This window comes from Phaethon aethereus (assembly GCF_964289735.1).
Source record: "Phaethon aethereus genome assembly, chromosome: 2".
NCBI classification, from domain to species: Eukaryota; Metazoa; Chordata; class Aves; order Phaethontiformes; family Phaethontidae; genus Phaethon; species Phaethon aethereus.
Window position 1 is genome coordinate 36,490,387 of NC_138582.1, and position 18,237 is coordinate 36,508,623.

General features: G+C 37.4%; 1 protein-coding gene across 3 annotated transcripts in view; it reads left to right on the plus strand.

Moving 5' to 3' along the window:
• Positions 1 to 18,237, plus strand: part of STAU2 (staufen double-stranded RNA binding protein 2) — a gene marked incomplete at its 3' end in the record, with an annotated part of 153,581 nt that overhangs the window by 40,665 nt on the left and 94,679 nt on the right. For all 3 annotated transcript variants that reach the window (XM_081996757.1, XM_081996758.1, XM_081996759.1), the window contains exons 6-9: positions 1,037 to 1,144; positions 7,402 to 7,614; positions 11,353 to 11,490; positions 14,764 to 14,895. In XM_081996757.1, coding sequence (XP_081852883.1) covers positions 1,037 to 1,144; positions 7,402 to 7,614; positions 11,353 to 11,490; positions 14,764 to 14,895 — 591 coding nt within the window. The remainder of the gene's footprint in view (positions 1 to 1,036; positions 1,145 to 7,401; positions 7,615 to 11,352; positions 11,491 to 14,763; positions 14,896 to 18,237) is intronic.

Genomic DNA, 18,237 nt, shown 5'->3' on the forward strand with positions numbered 1-18,237 from the left:
CAGCATCTGCATTTGTAGCTACGCTGGTGGCTGAAGATTTAGATCAGACTTTGTTATGTAAGATGGGAACTCTGCAGGAATCCACCTAATTCACCCCAAGTTTCTTTGATGTTTACCTCCACTAATAAAAAATTAGGAGCCTGGCCAAGGTTACATGCTTGTTGAGAGATCCCAGTTTGAAACATTCAGAGCTTTGCAGTTTGAAAGTAGCTGAAAGTGAAACCTCTGAGAACTAAGGAAGATGTGGCCTGGGGGACAAACACCAAAAGGTAGCGGTTGCAGAAGGCAATAACCCTTTGATCCCCATGATGGTGGTTGTCTTGAGAAAAATAAGACTTACCTAAAGTGTAAAGCAAAGCTGAATTTTAGGCAGGATAATGTTTGCATGTGCCTTTTGTTGTTTTATCTCTTAGCCTCTCTGTTTATTATGTTCCTATGGATAAATAAATAATGTTCTGTGTTGAGCAAGCTGTTCTCTGTCACTACCTTTTCACACTGGTCAGAACTCCCAGAGGGAAGTCAATGGAGGGGCCATTAACCAGCTGGACCTGCTGAGGACACCTGTAACCTAGTGACCCAGTCAAAGTGTGGGGATGATTCACTGAATTTCTTCTGAGAGAAGTATAGTCTTGTGTACTTTCCCAGAAGTACAGAAGACTTCTTCCTTGCCTGGAAGGAGTACCCACAGAGAGACTGATAAGCAGGTTCAAAGGATCTGTTTGATCCTCATGCTTGACACAAGAAGTGTGTATTCGGATGATCATTATCCATGTCATTAATAAGACTAAAATCCATGAAGTTATTTTGCTATTTATAAATTAATGTCTATGTGTTCCTTTTTTATGAAGCATAAGTGCATTACATATGGCTTCACAGTCAGCAGGTGTTTGATAATGGGGTGCTGAGATGGATGTACAAATGCTGATTTACAGCATGACAGGAGAACCCAAAACTCCTTGAGAAATCGGAGGAGAAATATACATATTTTTTTCATCTTCTAAAAATTGTAATATGACTATGTATTCTTCATTTTCAGAATGGAGAAACAGGAAAAGAATCAGAAGAAGATAAAGATGCAAACAAGTCTGAGATCAGTGTAGTGTTTGAAATTGCTTTGAAGCGCAATATACCTGTCAGTTTTGAGGTATGTCTTACATATTTATTTGTTTGCTAAGAAAGTATTAAAGAAAGGGTGCCACTAAAAATCAACACAGTTAATAATATTAATACATTATGAATACGACATCTAAATTAATGCAAATTATATATAAAAAAATTGGTAGTGTCTAAGACACTGAGTTTTTACTATTAAATTAGATGCTCTTTCAGAAGTATTAGAGACCTAGTATTTGGTTGCAAACAAGTGGATGGCAGAAAGACAGTTCTGTATGCTGTAGGATTAGAATCAGTAGCCACCCTCAATCTGATTTGAAATAATCTTCAAAAGTCAGCCCATGTCTTTGCTTTAACTGTAGGCATTCATACACTGCAGAAGTTCCCACTGAGATACTTTGCATCCAGTGTGCTGTTTTCAGAATGTCACAAGTATCTTTTAATCTTCCACACTGTTTGACTCCTTATCTATCTCTACTTAAGCCTTCATGACGTTTTTTTTCTCATTTCATACGATTTTATCGATGAACCTGCTTCTGGCACCTTTGTTTACCTTAAGTAATAACGAGTATTTGGAATAGCTCCAATGCTACCAATGAACTAACTACGGGAGAATGAGTGATAGTAGCAGGAAAATTTTTCCGATGAGAAAGTTCTTATGCAAACTGGTTGTAAAAATCTAACATTGTTCTGGTATAAACCACCAGACTTTCAAGCTGGTTTTTTTTTTTTTTCCTTTTGTGTTTTTTTTTTTTTTAATGCAGAAAGTGCTAATATAAGCAGCTTTTTAGAATTTTATTTTTCTTCTTTTTGTTTTACATTTAAACTGAGTACATATGAAGGACGTGGGTAGTTCACAAGTGGGACTTGTGATGGTTATTTTCTCCACTGCTTTTTCCTTTGGAAGTATAGGCACATATTTGCATGCCAAAAAAATAAATTATGCTGTGGCATGCCTTACAGTGTGCTGTATGCAGTTTACTGATATGTTTGGCCTGTATCCATGAATTGGCCAATGTCAAACAAACTATTTGGACCTGCTTAGAAATCTGAGAGAAATCTCTCAGAAGCTACGTAAGAGAGCTGAAGACAAAGAATATTGGTTTTGACTAAGGAATTCCTCAGTATAACAAACGCCTATGTGCTTCATATACGTGGTCTATGTAATATGGACTTATTAGAAAGTTAAGAGAATGTAAAATCCCAAGGATAAAACTGGGGTGTCTTGGGGGTGTTGGTGTATCAATTTGCAACTACATGGGAAGAACATAACTCTTATTTGAGATCAGACATAATGGAAACACATATATGTGTTTCAAAAAGGAAGCTCATAATTAACGTTTCAGTTTTCACACATAATTTTCTACCTTAAGTATTTAAAAGTATTTGGAATAGTTCCATACAAATCAATACACTAAAATACAGGGAGATGTATGGCCATGGGTCACAGAATAGCTTGGAGGTTGGAAAGAAAAGAGGGATAGTGCTTTGAATGTCATCTTAACTTCATTCCTGTGTTTCAGCTTATTTAAGGGAGAGCATTTGGTAAGGAGAGAATGAAGGCAGAGATACTTAGTACAGGAGAAGTCTAATGTGTCACTTGCCAAAGAATGTTAACGACATTGAAAAAAGACAGTTTCTTGCTCTCCTGACAGGTTTTGTGTTATTTCCTGCCTTTAAATCTAAGTATAGGTGACATTCTTAAATAAAGTTTTGATTGAACTTGCTACGGGCTTATATTTCAATAAAACTGCTAAGCAATTATGGGTAATTCCCAGGATCTGATGTTTCTAATAGGATTTTATTTACAAATGGTTTTGTGTTATTCCAGGCAGGCATCAAAGCTTTCTCCAGCTTTTTTTTCATGTGCGATAGCTATAAAATGATCTGCCTTTTCTTCATCTGGCGAAGCTTTGGCCAATGTTCCAACAGTGCTGTGTTATGCAACGAAGTAATGGTCATAAAGATATGTAAAGTTCTATGTAAACATGTCCTCAGAATTGCATGGGCGGTGGAAAACAGAAAGAGCATGCAGAACCCTGTGGGTTGCTTCTGTCTATCCTGTTTCGTGTAATATGGCTAGTTTTTGTTGCCTAGGAACTTTAGGACGAGTTTCAAGGAATTTCTGTCTATTAAATCATTAACCAAAATAAAAGCATTCAATTCTAGCAAAGAACAAGCTTTACTCCATACTTATCACTGGTGCATCCTCAGCTAACCTTTATTCATCAACTTTGAAGTCAAAATGCAACTTCTGTAAGGCATTTGTGGGACCCAGTGAACAATTTTTAAGGAGGGATACAAAACTGATTGCTGTAGGAATTGTTAGAATAGCTGTAAAATGGTCATTTTGCATCTTCTTCCTTCCTTGACAGTAGGCTAAGATCTTGCTTTTTTCCCCCAGTTCTTTTGCAACGTGTATGTTTTTATTTCCAACTTGTCAGTAAGGAGTTGGGTGAGCCTAGAAGACATAACTGAGGTTAGCAGCTTCAGGTATTGGAGCATGGTGGGGTGTTTCAGATTGCCATTTTATTTTCAGTTTTGTTTTTTTTTGATTGGAGCATTCTTTCTTGAGAATAGCAAATACAATAATAGTTTTTTCTCATTCTCAATATCAGGAGTGAGGGCATAGAGTGCCTGAACAGGCAAATTTTCTGCCCTTTCATCCTCTTCCAGTGCTCTGCTGGGAAAAAAAAGTCGCAGTTTCGGATGTCCCAGTCTTATCCCAGTGAGGCAGAGATTCTGTATTTTGAACCAGGAACAGACCAAATTGCTGACTCCGGGAGACTGAGCAAAGTTCTCAGCAGGAAGTTTCACACCCATCTGGCTCCTGCTCTCCTGGGGATTAAGGCTTTCCGACAGGATGATTGACATACAGAGTAGCTCTCATTTGGATTTGGCATGATGGTCACCCTTCCGTGCTTCAGTTTTAATCAAATATCCAGACTTTTTTTTTTCTTTTTAACTGAGAAAATCTGGTATGTCTGCCCACACAAGCACATGGAAATATATTGTTTTTTTAAAACTTCTAAATAATCACAGATTATTATAATTATTGTAATAGGCAACATGTTTTTGTTGACCTGTTTGCTCTGCTCTATTCTTTTTTTTCAATGTCCATTTAATCTTGTCATAATCTTTTGAATTTTCTACCTGGAAACTCATTAATAATTGAAGCAGCATTGCTCTTTCGTTGTAATCGTACTGCTGTTTTTCATTTGTCAGCATGATTCATTAAATTGAGCCAAATTCACTCTTGATGTAACTTGACCTTAGATGTGTTTTGGCCCCATGTGTTTTCTCTTGCTGGATTTATTCTTTAAATCAGTGGAACAGAAAAAGAAAAGTGTATTGAACTGTCACCCTTAATCAAATTCTCAGTTCTAAATTAACCATGATTTGGTCCACGGGTCGTATCTTTCAACTGAGGAAATAGTTTAATGTACTAATGCATATAGTGTTCTTGGATAGCAAAGGCTGAATTTCTTTTTAGTGCTCTCTGTCCCCAGGCTTATAGCACAATTATTTGAAATCACGTGGAGTGAAAAGATCTAAAATCTGGGGTTAACCAAAAATGTTGTTAGGTAAATATTTTTTTTGCTAAATTACCAAATTTGGATGTTTAGCTTGATCCAGGTCCCATCTGAATCCTATGGGGTTCATGCCATTGACAACACAGGCTTTTTTCCATTTACACACTAACAAAGAAACAGTTTTGAATGTTTTCCAGGCAATTATTTACCTTGTGTCACATACTTAAAAGTTTAAAAGTTAAAAAAACCACTGGAATACATTAATTTTATATTAAGAAATATATTTTCATGTATATGAAAGTACAGTCTGATTTTGTATTAACATTCTTTTTCATATATATATTTTTGTCCATTTCTATATATGAGAAAACTTATATAAAACTAATATTTTAGGAACTCAGCAATTATATTTCTTAAGCAAGTTATTTTGTCCTTTTTCATCTGGTCAGTATAGACATTCTTGTATATTTTATTAATACATTATATTGCATGTAAGTAGAAACACCTATATAATGGTATTAGTAAGACCATAAAAAGGTTAAGGACCTAAGTAAGGTTAATTTAGCCATTTTTTACAGCCAGCGTGTGGCAATACTTGGATAGCAATGTACAGGGATGGCTTGTCCCAGCCCTGGTGCAGGCAGTGCAGCTTCCTGTGGCTCAGCATGGGTCAGTGCCTCGAAAGCACCGCTGCCTTCTCACACAGGAAGCACTAGCGGGCAACTTTCAAGTGAGGCAATCTTGAAAATACTTCTGAAACTATTACCTGGAATCTTAGAGTGGGAGTGCTCCTAGCCTACAACAGAAGAAACCCTTGCTGGCGCAGATGTCGTCTTATTCTGGGAAAATGTGGACAAAGTTGTCTGTTAATTTTCATTTTGTGTCTTTTTATTGATATGCTGTGATAATCATATTTGCTGGGCAAAGTTGCCACAAAAGAGAGCTTAAAAAAGAAATACAAGCCTAAGGAGACCTCATTACAGTGTAACAGTGAAACTGAATAATGCAGGGGACATGACCTTGATAAAAAGAACTTTAATACAAAACATGTTGTAATAATATTAAGGTTGAAGGTTCCAGCCCATTAAAAATACAGTTATTACACCAAGAAGTCCCTAGCACCTTTACCTCCCTTCCCTTACACTCAAGCATTACACTTCTTCAGAAAATGGTTGGATGTAATTGCACCTACTGAAAAAATATGTTTCACAGAATCACAGAATCACTAAGGTTGGAAAGGACCTTCAAGATCATCAAGTCCAACCATCAACCCAACGCCACCGTGCCCCCTGAACCATGTCCCAAAGCACCACTTCCACACATTTTTTGAACGCTTCCAGTGATGGTGAATACACCACCTCCCTGGGCAGCCTGTTCCAATGCTTGACCACTCTCTCGGTGAAGAAATTTTTCCTAATATCCAGGCTAAACCTCTCCTGGCGCAACTTGAGGCCGTTCCCTCTCGTCCTATTGCTGGTTACCTGGGAGAAGAGACCAACACCCACATTGCCACAACCCCCTTTCAGGTAGTTGTAGAGAGCGATAAGGTCTCCCCTCAGCCTCCTCTTCTCCAAACTGAACAACCCCAGTTCCCCCAGTTCAAATTTGTATTGATTTTGAAGATAGTACAAAGAGGTGCCTGTCAGTTGCTCTAATGTCTCCTTATACATATTATATGTAACAAAGTTTAAATTAGGTAGCTGCTTCCGCCCATCAAACAAAATAACTGAACCTTTTCCCAAATGAGGTCTCTAATTCCTGATAGACGTTATCCAGATGAGTAAATGGTGCGTACATGACGAGCTGACTATCTTAGCACTTGCAGTGTTGTAATGTTTTGGTGAATGCATCCTAACAGTATAACTTCCTGAAAGAAGAATTGTCTGTGTGGGTAAGTGGGGACAGAAAAGAGCAAAAAGAAGGTACAGCGTTCAGGACTTCATTTTTTTCACATTATTATAACTTTTAATAATGGAGAAGTACTTCAAATGAGTTTTCTCATTGTCATCCTGAATATGTTTGGAAGGGAATGAATAAATGAAACTTTTCAGAACTGATTGGCTTTTGTGTGAGTTATGGTGGCTCTTTTGATAATTCCTTTCGGTACTGTTGGGAGGGACAGCTGAAAGATGTGGAGGTGAGACAGTGGCAGCCTTTCAAATGTATGGGATATCACTCTGAGTTGTGTACTCTGACAAGGTAAGCATTGAGAGCAGGCAAGCTGCCTGCAGCTAGGACAGTGTAAAAATACAGACCTATAAGACTGAAGTTTGAGATCATGAGTGAACATCCTAGTTTTCAGTGATAAAAGAAAAAAATTAAGAATGGGTTGAAATGATGCCATATAAACATAGTTTTGAATATGTTGTATGGAGAGAAATAGCCAAAGCCTGGTGGACCTTCGTGAATTTCTTTAGTATGTGAAGCACCTTGCAAGGAAAAAAACAGGAGCCTTGATTTAAATGTGCATTTTGTTGCGTGTTGTGTTATTGTTGTATAAATCTTTTGGAAAATATAGGTTTGCTGTATTTTCTGTGAAACACTGAGTATGATGGTTAGATCAGCCTTAATTTTCTATCCTCAAACCTGGTACTGTCATTAATACTTGTCCAGATTTTATGAAAACCCACCTAAGTGCCTTCAATTAGTAGGAAAACTACATTAATAGTAAGTACATTGCAGAAATACAAACATCCAAAAATACAAGTTAGATTCTTGTAGGATGGTTTGACTTACTGTTATGTTTGTTTAAAAGGTGATTAAAGAAAGTGGACCTCCTCATATGAAGAGCTTTGTTACACGAGTTACAGTAGGAGAGTTCACTGCAGAAGGAGAAGGCAACAGTAAGAAACTCTCAAAGAAACGTGCTGCAATGGCTGTCCTACAAGAACTTAAGAAACTTCCTCCTCTTCCTGTAATTGAAAAGCCAAAACTTTACTTTAAAAAACGTCCAAAAACAATATTGAAGGTATGTGTCCGCCTTTGACAGAATTAAGAATGTTTGCTCAGAAAGTAAGTTATTCAGATTTTAAATCATAAAGGCCTATTTGTCATTTTCTGTTGATACTGTTACTTGTTTGCCTGTGCTAATATGCCTGTACTTTTTAAAATTCTGAGAACACTGTGAAATTCTCAATCATAAAGGCTTGTAAGGTGTTCAGCTTAGGAACCAAGCTTGCATCACTGAAATCTTCAGGAATTTGGTTCAAGTCTGGTGGAGGATCAAACCTTCCAAGCATCTCTGTACAGCCATGTGAATTTTTAGCATCATCTCCTCTGGGAGGCCCTACTAGTATATATGGTGGTTCTCTCCCTGGTCTTTCCCCCTCGCCAGTTTGAAGAGGGAGAGAGATATATGAAATAGTAGATATATGGGGAGATGGTGCATAGTGCAGCTTCCTCCCCTCATGGAGCTAGACTTGAGAGTTTTGTGGCTTCAACTTCAATTTGTTTTGATTTTTGAAAGATTTGAAAGAAGGCTAAGAGTATGTTGACATCTCGGTCTAGTGTGTCACTTGTCAAGCACCAAAGGACAATACTTTTTTTGTTTCATATGCTTATGTTTGATAATGCTCTTTAGCTCTCAAATACAGATAGAAAATTGACTGGAGACCAGCCCATCGAGGACTTGAGCACTTTGAACCATCCCTCCATTAAAACATGCCTTGTCTCAGAGGATATTAATATGCTTCTTGCTGCAATGATGAGGCTTCCTTTAGAGGCTCTGGATTCTTGTGAGCAAAAGTTTCTTAAATGGTGCCTTTATTCTTGGTGGCAGTAGATTTATTGCTACTTCTACAATTCAATCAGTCTATGGCGACTAGCCCCATTTTGTCTACTCATCCTAAATTCATACAAAACCAAAGGGTCATCTGAAGTAGCTAGTCTTCCAAATGATCTAACAGAAGCAGCCACACAGTGTCCATATATTTATGAAGCATCACTACCTAGTCTCAGCACTGAACAACTGATCAGGTTAACTTGTTGTCTCTTCAGTGCAGAAGACGAGGCTTTGGAAGTGGCCAAAATCTGCTACATTTCGTTTTATTTTAGGAAGTATTATTTTGTGAGGAAGTAGTTAAACTCTTTTTACATTATTTTCTATTTTCTGGCATACTGGATAGTCATTTAGGTATATGTAAAGGCACGTTAATAGCTTTTCATACTTGTTATATGTCGGTGTAAGTAATGGTGGAGAGTTGCTCACTGTCTCTCTGGTGTTAGAGAGTCACTTTTGCCCCATACCATGCAAATCAGGAACCTTGAGACTAGAATTACAGTAAAAAATAGGAAACCTTGATGTCCAAAACCTGTGCTTCAGAATATAGTTTTAGGACATAAATTTATTATCTTTATTTGTATTTGTCTTGTTAATTTAAAAAAAAAATCTTCAATTTTTATGAATTATGTTATGTCCACAGCTTGCATTATGTTAGGCTGGACAGCATTAAATCAGTATGGCTTGAAGTCAGTCTTGATTGAGTGTTACATTGATAGATTGTAAAAGTAAGTAAATCAGTGCTTGATTTACTAAAATTCTTACCATTAGAAATCTGTATTCTCGGTATACCAAGTGCAGAGTTCTGTAGAAGCAGCCAACAGAAAAGCCATCTAAAATGAGCAAATGTTTTGGAGAGTGCGAAACTGGGTTTGGAAAATGTACAAAGGGCTTACTTCATCATCTTCCTCTTTTCATTTGCCTTCAATCAAAAAAATTTTTTTTCAAAAGGTTAATTAGATATCCGGCTCCTACTGAAATTCTGGGGATCTAATTCCCAAAAACTTCTAGGAAAAGGTGACCATAAAAAAATTATTTAATGGCAAACCATCAGCATTAATGCATCTCTAAAGCTGCAAGATCTGAAAAGGCTGTTGGCTCTGCTGTCTCATTTTGGAAGGCTTTTCTCAAGAAAGACGTTAAGGGTATAATAATGTAAAAATCTCTTATATTACCATATACCATTTACCATTACAATCTTAAATGGAATTATCCAAAGTTGGCCATGTTAGAAAGAAATGGTAATAGTCAAAATAACCTGCATATGTAGAGTGTTTTTAATTTTTGAATATCCAAACTTCTCAAATGCTTTTAGTGTGCCTATTTCTTTTAATTTAACCTGCATATGTTTGAGCATCAAAAAAAGTGACAACAATTTCTTTGTATATATATTTATGAGGCTATATCTTATGGCCTGCGCTCTATTTAGCCTGCTTTGCATTTTGTCTCTGCCTGGCTTCTTGCCCACACAGCTGCCCTTCTGCATGACATTGTCTTAACTCTTTCACCTACATCTTCTCTAACAACTTCAGCAGTTACAGTATGTAGGATTTGCTGCACAGCTTCCTTAACGTAACATCCCTCTCTGGTCTTTGCCTTCAATTTCTGATCATCTCTTTAGGTTCTGGATCACTTGTTTGTCCTTATTTGAGAAGCTCAGACAAGCTTGACTGCTGATCTCCTCTTATCCTGCAAATGGCTTCACAAAAAGGAAATAGCTCAATAACATAAAAACAATTCTACATTCAAATGCCATTTACATTTGAATGCATTTACATGCAAGTTCATTCTTTGTGTTTGGTATATAAATCAGTTAAATATGACTTCAGATAAACTTTTTGGGGTCTTAATTTCTTCTCATTAAGCTCTAGAAACAAATATTTTTATAGCTGTTTGCTTTCAGAGAGCATTTGCCATGTGAGTAATAACATATTAAAAGGATTTCAGAACTGGGTAGTTTGTAAGAACTGTAGTTTTTCACCTGTCTGTGTAGTCTTGGACAGACCAATCTCTCAGTCCTTTTGTTTTCCCCCCATCAGATCAATTCCTCCACCAACCCTACATTTCAGCGTGTTATTGTGAGGATTATTGTCTGTTAAGCATTTCAAATACTTTGTGGGTGGCTCCTCTCTAGCTTCACTACATAAAAGTATTTTGAGTGTGAATTCCTATGACATGCAAACAGAGTAAACCTTCTACACTTTTAGTTGCATCGTAGGGTGGAAGGCAGGAGGGCTGAAAGGCAGGTAGGAAGGCTGAGAGAGGCATTTTCCTTGTTATATGGCAAATCCTTTTTGTCCCCATGTAAATCCCACCTCTTCTTAACATACCACAGCATTAAATCAGTATGGCTTGAAGTCAGTCTTGATTGAGTGTTACATTGATAGATTGTAAAAGTAAGTAAATCAGTGCTTGATTTACTAAAATTCTTACCATTAGAAATCTGTATTCTCGGTATACCAAGTGCAGAGTTCTGTAGAAGCAGCCAACAGAAAAGCCATCTAAAATGAGCAAACGTTTTGGAGAGTGCGAAATATTCCAGCACTGTAGCAACCTATTTGAAGAGGTTAGGGGAAAGAGTGATAGTATAGGGCAATGAGATAGAGTTGACTGATGAATCTGCTAGTTTTCATCCATCCCCATAGGACCTCCACAGATAGCTGAGGGTATTAGTAGCTTACGCATGCCGGGTGCGTACGCTACCTGCAACAGTGGCAGGCAATAGGGGCGTATTTTTGCCACAGTTTTGAGCTTGAGGATTCTTACCTCCTGTATCATGATCGGAAGACGGGAAGAAATTTACTTCTGATTCTCTCGAAGGGAGTATTAAAGAAGAGGTAACCCCAGTAAAAGATTTATTGAAGAAGCATAGTAGTTGTATATGGATATATGTTGAAATAATGGTTCTTTCTTTTACACCTGCTTTAGACTGGGCCAGAATATGGTCAAGGAATGAATCCCATCAGTCGTCTGGCTCAGATCCAACAGGCCAAAAAGGAGAAGGAGCCAGAGTATGTTCTTCTTTCAGAGAGAGGAATGCCTCGCCGTCGAGAGTTTGTTATGCAGGTATTGTCTGCCATCACGTTAGAGATAATGCCCTTTCCATGTTATGTTCAAACTCAAGCAATTTATTGGCATAATATGAAGCAGATCCCTCTGTGTTTAGCTCTTTGTTTTACAGTGAGTTATACAAGAAGAGTATGAAATACAGTGTCAGAAAGCCTGTTTGAACTTTCTTTTCTCTTGGTGAAATAAAGGGCAATTAGGTTATGTTCCTTCTAGATGCTTTTCTTGTGGTGGTTTTGCATTTTTTATACTCTTCTTATTTTTATTTCACCTGATGGTTTCTGTCTTTATCCCTGATGGTTCATGATTTACTTTTACTTGTCTTTTTGAATAAAAATTTTTTTTGCGGTTGCTGGTCAGAGGACTGCAATACAAAGAAGTATCCTGAAATATGGCTATGAATGTCTCCATATTACCAAGCATCTTGGTTAAAAAAAAAAAAGTCTTGTAAATCTTGTAAGAACTCTTTTCAGATTTTCACTTCCTTTGTGTCTTTGTTGGTATCTGAAGTACCACAAAAAAACCCTCCAATCACGTGTTGTAGCCTGTTCAGTTAAAGGCTCTGGACCTAATACAGCAACAGTAGATCATTAATGTTTCTTTAATTTTTAAATTAAGAACATTCACAAAGATTTGGTATAACCGTGATGTTTTGTTAGATAGCACAACAACACGTTAAGAAAGATTAGGAACAGGAAGGAATTCTTTTCTCTTGTGTTTTCACTCAGGGGTAATTTTGTGCTGGAACAATTCGGAACAGCATACCTGAACATGTTTTGACTTGCTGTCTACAAACCACACCAAAATGTCACTTCTGATCACAAACAGAATTTATGACGTTCCAGCACCTCCTTCTCCAGAAAATTAGTTATGTTTTCACTTATATCTTTAAGTCCCACCTTCATGTCAATTAAGATAGGCTAGCAATCTTTATTTTCTTGGACCTCAGTGGTCTTTCTTGATGATTTACTATTTTTCTCTCTGAAGCAAAAGAAGATATTAGATTCCTTTAGTTGCAGAATCTTATTTATGTGTATAAACTTGGATTTTCAACTTTTTATGATACATGAAAGTATTTAAAAGAGTGTGATCCTATCACAGACCATTCCTTTTCCCTTGCTCAGACCCCCATGGGAGTGTCCACAGTTAGAGATGGTTGTGTGAGGCATCAGAAGAGGACTGTGTAACACAGTCCAGTATGAGAAAGATGGGCTGAGTATTTGGTTTTCCATTGGAGGAGTCTCACTAACAGCAAAAACTTTGATTGGAATAAAAAAAAACCTTAAAAGCAGTGAATATGTAGAAGATTTCCTTGTCTAAGACAACTTGTGAAAGTCAAAGACATTCCATAGATCAGTTGCTTTATTGTGTATACTTTTAAACACTGTAGCCCCATTTTTACCCTTTTGTGATATTTTCACACTAAAATCATACTGCTGTTTCTCCCGCCTTCAGGAAGTCTCCATGGATTTATTATGACATGCAAAAAACCTTATCAGAATAAAAAGCCTTTGTATAAACTACTTAAACAATGTTTTCATTTAATTTAATTGAATGTGGAAGTAAAATATCCAGAGATAATATGTTCATTTTTATCTGTCACACAAAGAGCAAGTTTAGATGTGATGAAATGGATCCAATTACTTGTCCTGACCACTAGATAAACAGAAGAAAACCTCTGATGACATTAGTTGGTATTCTGTTCCCAAAGTTAATTTCAGAAAGCTCTTTCTCTTTGTAGTCAGACCTTTAATCCTTGATAGAGGTTATAATAATAGCTAAACTAGTTTTACAGGTCTGAGAAATAGCAGCACGTTGATTTATTGTGAGCTATGTTATAAATCATAATTTTTTTATTGTCCCATTAAAGTCCCTCATTTTTATTGCATATAAACTTATAGCAGATTAGCTATTTTCTAATTGTGATTGTGGATCTGCATAGAAGATTTTTATTTCAGGATTATTAATATTTCTGTCTCAGGTAGCTGAATCTTTTTGTTTAATTGTATATGTACTTTGAAGTGATATTCGTGATCATTATTATTTATATACAACCTCTTCTTTGTATTTAGAATTAATAGGTATTTGAGTAAAGAAAATTTTAAAACCTTAGAAAAATATATACATACTAATTTGATAATTTGATACTCAAATATTTGTTCATTAATTTGATAATTTGATGAAAGTGAATAATTACTGAATGACATAAATTACTAAGTAACATTTATTATTTATTTAATAATTGTATGCCTGTCTTTACCATTTTTTTAAAGCTCCTTTCAAACTGTTTCAGGTCTTTGACCTCTAAGGATTCTTTTATTCAGACCACCTTGGCTATTTCATTATTTTTATTTTATTTTGGTTTCCTTTTTTTAACACACTTGAAACCATACACGATTTTGAGAGAAAATTTCGCAAATAAAATGGCTTAATGGACCGAGTGAGATACAGCTGTCGAAGAGTTATGAATATTGCATAAGTGAATAGCAATGACAGTGCTGATATCTCAAACCAGATGCATACAGCTTCAGGAGTTTAAGAATGGTACCAAAGCCAAGGAATAAGTTAGAGCCTTACTCTTTATGGATATCCATTGTCTATAATTTGTCTTTATTTTGAGGTTTAAATTTCTCCTGGTTTTATGAAAAGCATCTTACTTGTCAGAAACCCTTTGTGCAGTACAGACCACAGGTCCAACAAGGAGCCTTCTTTCCAAAGACTGTTTTGATAAAAGCTTGTCAGGTGTTAGTGCGGAAGAAGAACGCAGCCACAGCCCCCATCTTCCTTGCAGTGCGACAAAGTGGGAGGAATGTGAACATGGTTTGCATCTTTCTTTAGAAACCACTCTCATTTAAATCTCCGGGTCATTGTCCTGATGATGCTGAGGAGCTGCTGCTCCTACAAGGACAAAGAAGTCCAGATTCTGTAGCGCTTCCCCCATTAAGAAAGAGGGGAGAGCAAGAGGGGGTGAGATGTTCAGCAGGGAGAATGGGGTTGGCACAGAGGCTGGTGGAAGAGCGAGACAGCTTTGTGTGCACTACAATACAAAAAAACGTAGCTCTTTGTTACAAGTTTGGGGACCTTCTGAAAAATCTAAACAAGCTCCTCTGTATGAAGCAATGTTGTAGTTCCCTTCTGCTCTATTCTTACTTTTCCACAGTTGTATCTTCATCGAAAAAGCTGACGGTTGTTGGTAGGTCAGCAAGATTATTACATGGTGATATTAAGGAGTCTTGCATCTGTCATGATTATGGTTAATGTTTTCTTTTTAAGGTAAAAGTAGGCAATGAGATTACCACTGGAACAGGCCCAAACAAGAAAATAGCTAAAAGAAATGCAGCAGAAGCTATGTTGCTACAGCTGGGTTACAAAGCCTCTACTCCTCTTCAAGACCAGCCAGAAAAGGTGAGAGCCAATTGTTATGATGCCCACATAGTACTCTCGTCTAGATTTCTTAGCTGTATCAGCTAATCACTTAGTAAGAACAGAAGCTTAAACTTGTGCACCCCCTGTTTTAGGAGGTTGCTTGTCAGAGATCAGCCTTTGTTTAGCTACAGCTCTTTAGCTACAGTTAGTAGTAAGTGCAGCCTCTCCTCCTGTAAGAGTAATTAAGAACAGAAACATAGTTCCAGAGGATAGTGTGTGTGCAAAAGTGTGCATGTGATGTGTGCACCTATTTATACTTACAAATGAAGATGAATGTGCCTCTTGCTTTTATTCCATTTCGGGCATTCATGAGAGGACTGAGAGGAATGATGTTACTAATTTTAGTACATGAAGTAGTCATAGTAGTCAATGTTTGTCTTCCCATTGCATATGCACTGTAGAATCATAGAATCATTAAGGTTGGAAAAGACTTTTAAGATCATCAAGTCCAACCGTCAACCCAACACCACCATGCCCACTAAACCAAGTGCCACATCTACACGTTTTTTGAAGAGTTCCTGTGATGGTGACTCCACCACCTCCCTGGGCAGCCTGTTCCAATGCCTGACCACTCTTTCAGTAATGAAATTTTTCCTAATATCCAGTCTAAACCTGCCCTAGTGCAACCTGAGGACATTTCCTCTCATCCTGTCGCTAGTTACTTGGGAGAAGAGACCAACACCCACCTAAACACAACCCCCTTTCAGGCAGTTGTAGAGAGCAATGAGGTCTCCTCTCAGCCTCCTCCAGGCTGAACAACCCCAGTTCTCTCAGCCGCTCCTCCTAAGATTTTTTCTCCAGACCCCCCACCAGCTTCATTGCCCATCTCTGGACATGCTCCAGCAACTCAAGGTCCTTCTTGTAGTGAGGAGCCACTAAAAGCATTCCAGAAAAACAGTGGCCTTTTCAGGTTTGATGACTGAGAAAGAAAATGTGTGTCATTTTTTTCTGTGGAGAGGGAATTATATTTTAAATTTGTATGTGTTGCAGGTATGTATTTCCATGTTAGTGATGTGCACTCCTCTCCTGTCCTGAGTTTAGTGATAGAAGGTTTTGTAATCAAAATTGGGTGTTAAGGTTTTGGTTTTTGTATCCTGAAAACATATTTGGTAAGGTATTTGGCTAAGCTGTGGACTATGAACAGCTTCTGTCTTATGCAAGAGTCACTACATGTATATATTTCGGTCATGGCTTAAATGTTTGCCGTGGCTGCACCAGCTATCTTAGGTCAACAGAATATTCTGCTGGGCTTTTCTAGGGACCACATGATAAATCTGAATATAATATATATCTATATATATATCTTCTGAAACACCCTTTCTTTTTCTTAAAATAAATATATATATATACACACACACACACATAGGAAGATACTCTGTTCTATAGGTTCCATACTCGTAGCCAGGAAAAGATAAATGCCATACTGATTACTTGGCTCCATCTCCTTCTGTTTCCCTCCTTTGAGAGGAGCAGCTCCATCTATGCTATTCACACTCACCTTCACTATGTTCTTCACTATGTATCTTAGTCATATACAAGTGTGCAATACTCTAAACAGAAGTACTTGGAGGCTAGATGGTGTTCCTAGTGAGAACACAGTATGCAGTCATAGCTGTCTTAGAAAATGCTTATGACAGCGTCAAATGATAATTCATTTTTACCAGAATGCTGAGACTTTTAAATTGTAGAAGATACTTTCTACAAGTTTCAACTACTTCTTCACTGCCAATTTCTCTAATGGGCTTTTTGAAAAACAAAGCAAACCTGAAAAGTCAAATTTTTTTTCTAATAGGAAAAGGTTTTCATTCTATGGTTTCAAATTGGCCAAACTATTTTTACTCAGTAATTTTCAGAGGTAAAGCCTGAAAAAATTCAGCCCATAACATAGTTGCTTTGGAGAGCTACACAGTGGAAACTTGTGGTTGCATTGCAATTCTTAAAAAAAAAAAAAAGAGTGGCTAAAAGGAGGGGCTGCTGCTTCATTTCCCTGTTTATTAAACTACTGTTTACAAGTGCATTGTCTTTGAAAAAACAAGTTTAATTACATACTTGCAGACATAGGTATCTTAGAATTGACAGAATAGCATGCAATGGCCTAATGTTATTCTGAACACAACAAGCAAACATGATACTGTATCCAAAAAATGTAAACTACTCAAATTTTATGTACTGGGAGTATTCAAGATCATAGAACAAATTTTTATAGCTTTGTTGGGGTTAAAGACATAAAATATCTAGAACATCTGGCTTTATCTTCTGTGTATAACAGGCTGAACATATTTAAAGCAGATACACAAGTTAGTTTGTGCAGATGAAAGCATTTTAATTCTCAAACTAAACTGTGCTGGAGAAGAGGGAAAATAGCCCTTAGATTTCTACCAATTTGAGCATTGCAAAATTCCTTCCATATAAATTGCACAATATAGATGTACAATTAGAAGATAATTGTTTCTCTCTTTGAATCCAAAATGGGGCCCCATGTAGATTAGCTGATATTTCAGGTTGGCATCTAAATGGACAATTTTAACTTGTGTTGTTTTTGATGCTTTTGAAAAAGGAAACTTCTCTTGTCCCTGCTCCCCCCTTCCTCAAGTCCTTTCATCCCCTTCCTCCTCCCTAAAAAAAAAAAATCAAGCCAAATTCAGTTTTTTTTCCTTAACCCCAGTGCATAAAATGTGATTGTATTAATTGTTTTAATGAAGACCTAAGAATGTTACAAGAGCCATGCATAGTGCTGATGGCAGCACAGGTAAACAGGAAATTAAGGTAATGTAAAAAAGTAAAGGCTCTGCTCTTTTCTGAGGTAATCCAGTTCCTGGAAGAAAACAGTGATGGTTGTGCAGTGCCCTGAGGAGAGGAATTTGAAAGTGCCTTGAGAGACTGTGGTGACTTGACCTGGGCTGGACACCAAGTGCCCACCCAACTGCTCTATCAGTCCCCTCCTCATCAGGATGGAGGGGGAGAAAATAAGATGGAAAAAACTTGGTGGGTCAAGATAAAGGCAATTTAATAAAGCAAAGGCTGCACACGGAAGCAAAGGGAGACAAAAGATTTATTCTCTACTGCCCATCAGCAGGCAGTATCCAGCCATTTCCCGGGAAGTAGGGCTTCAGTATGTGTAGTGGTTGCTCCGGAAGACAAACACCCCCTAACTCCTCCTCCTCCTCCTTTCTCTTAACTTTTATAGTTGAGCTGATGTCATATGGTATGGGATATCCCTTTGGCCAGTTTGTGTCAGCTGTCCTGGCTGTGTCCCCTCCCAAGATCTTGCCCACCCCAGCTTACTGGTGACGGGGAAATGTTGGAGAGGCAGCCTGGATG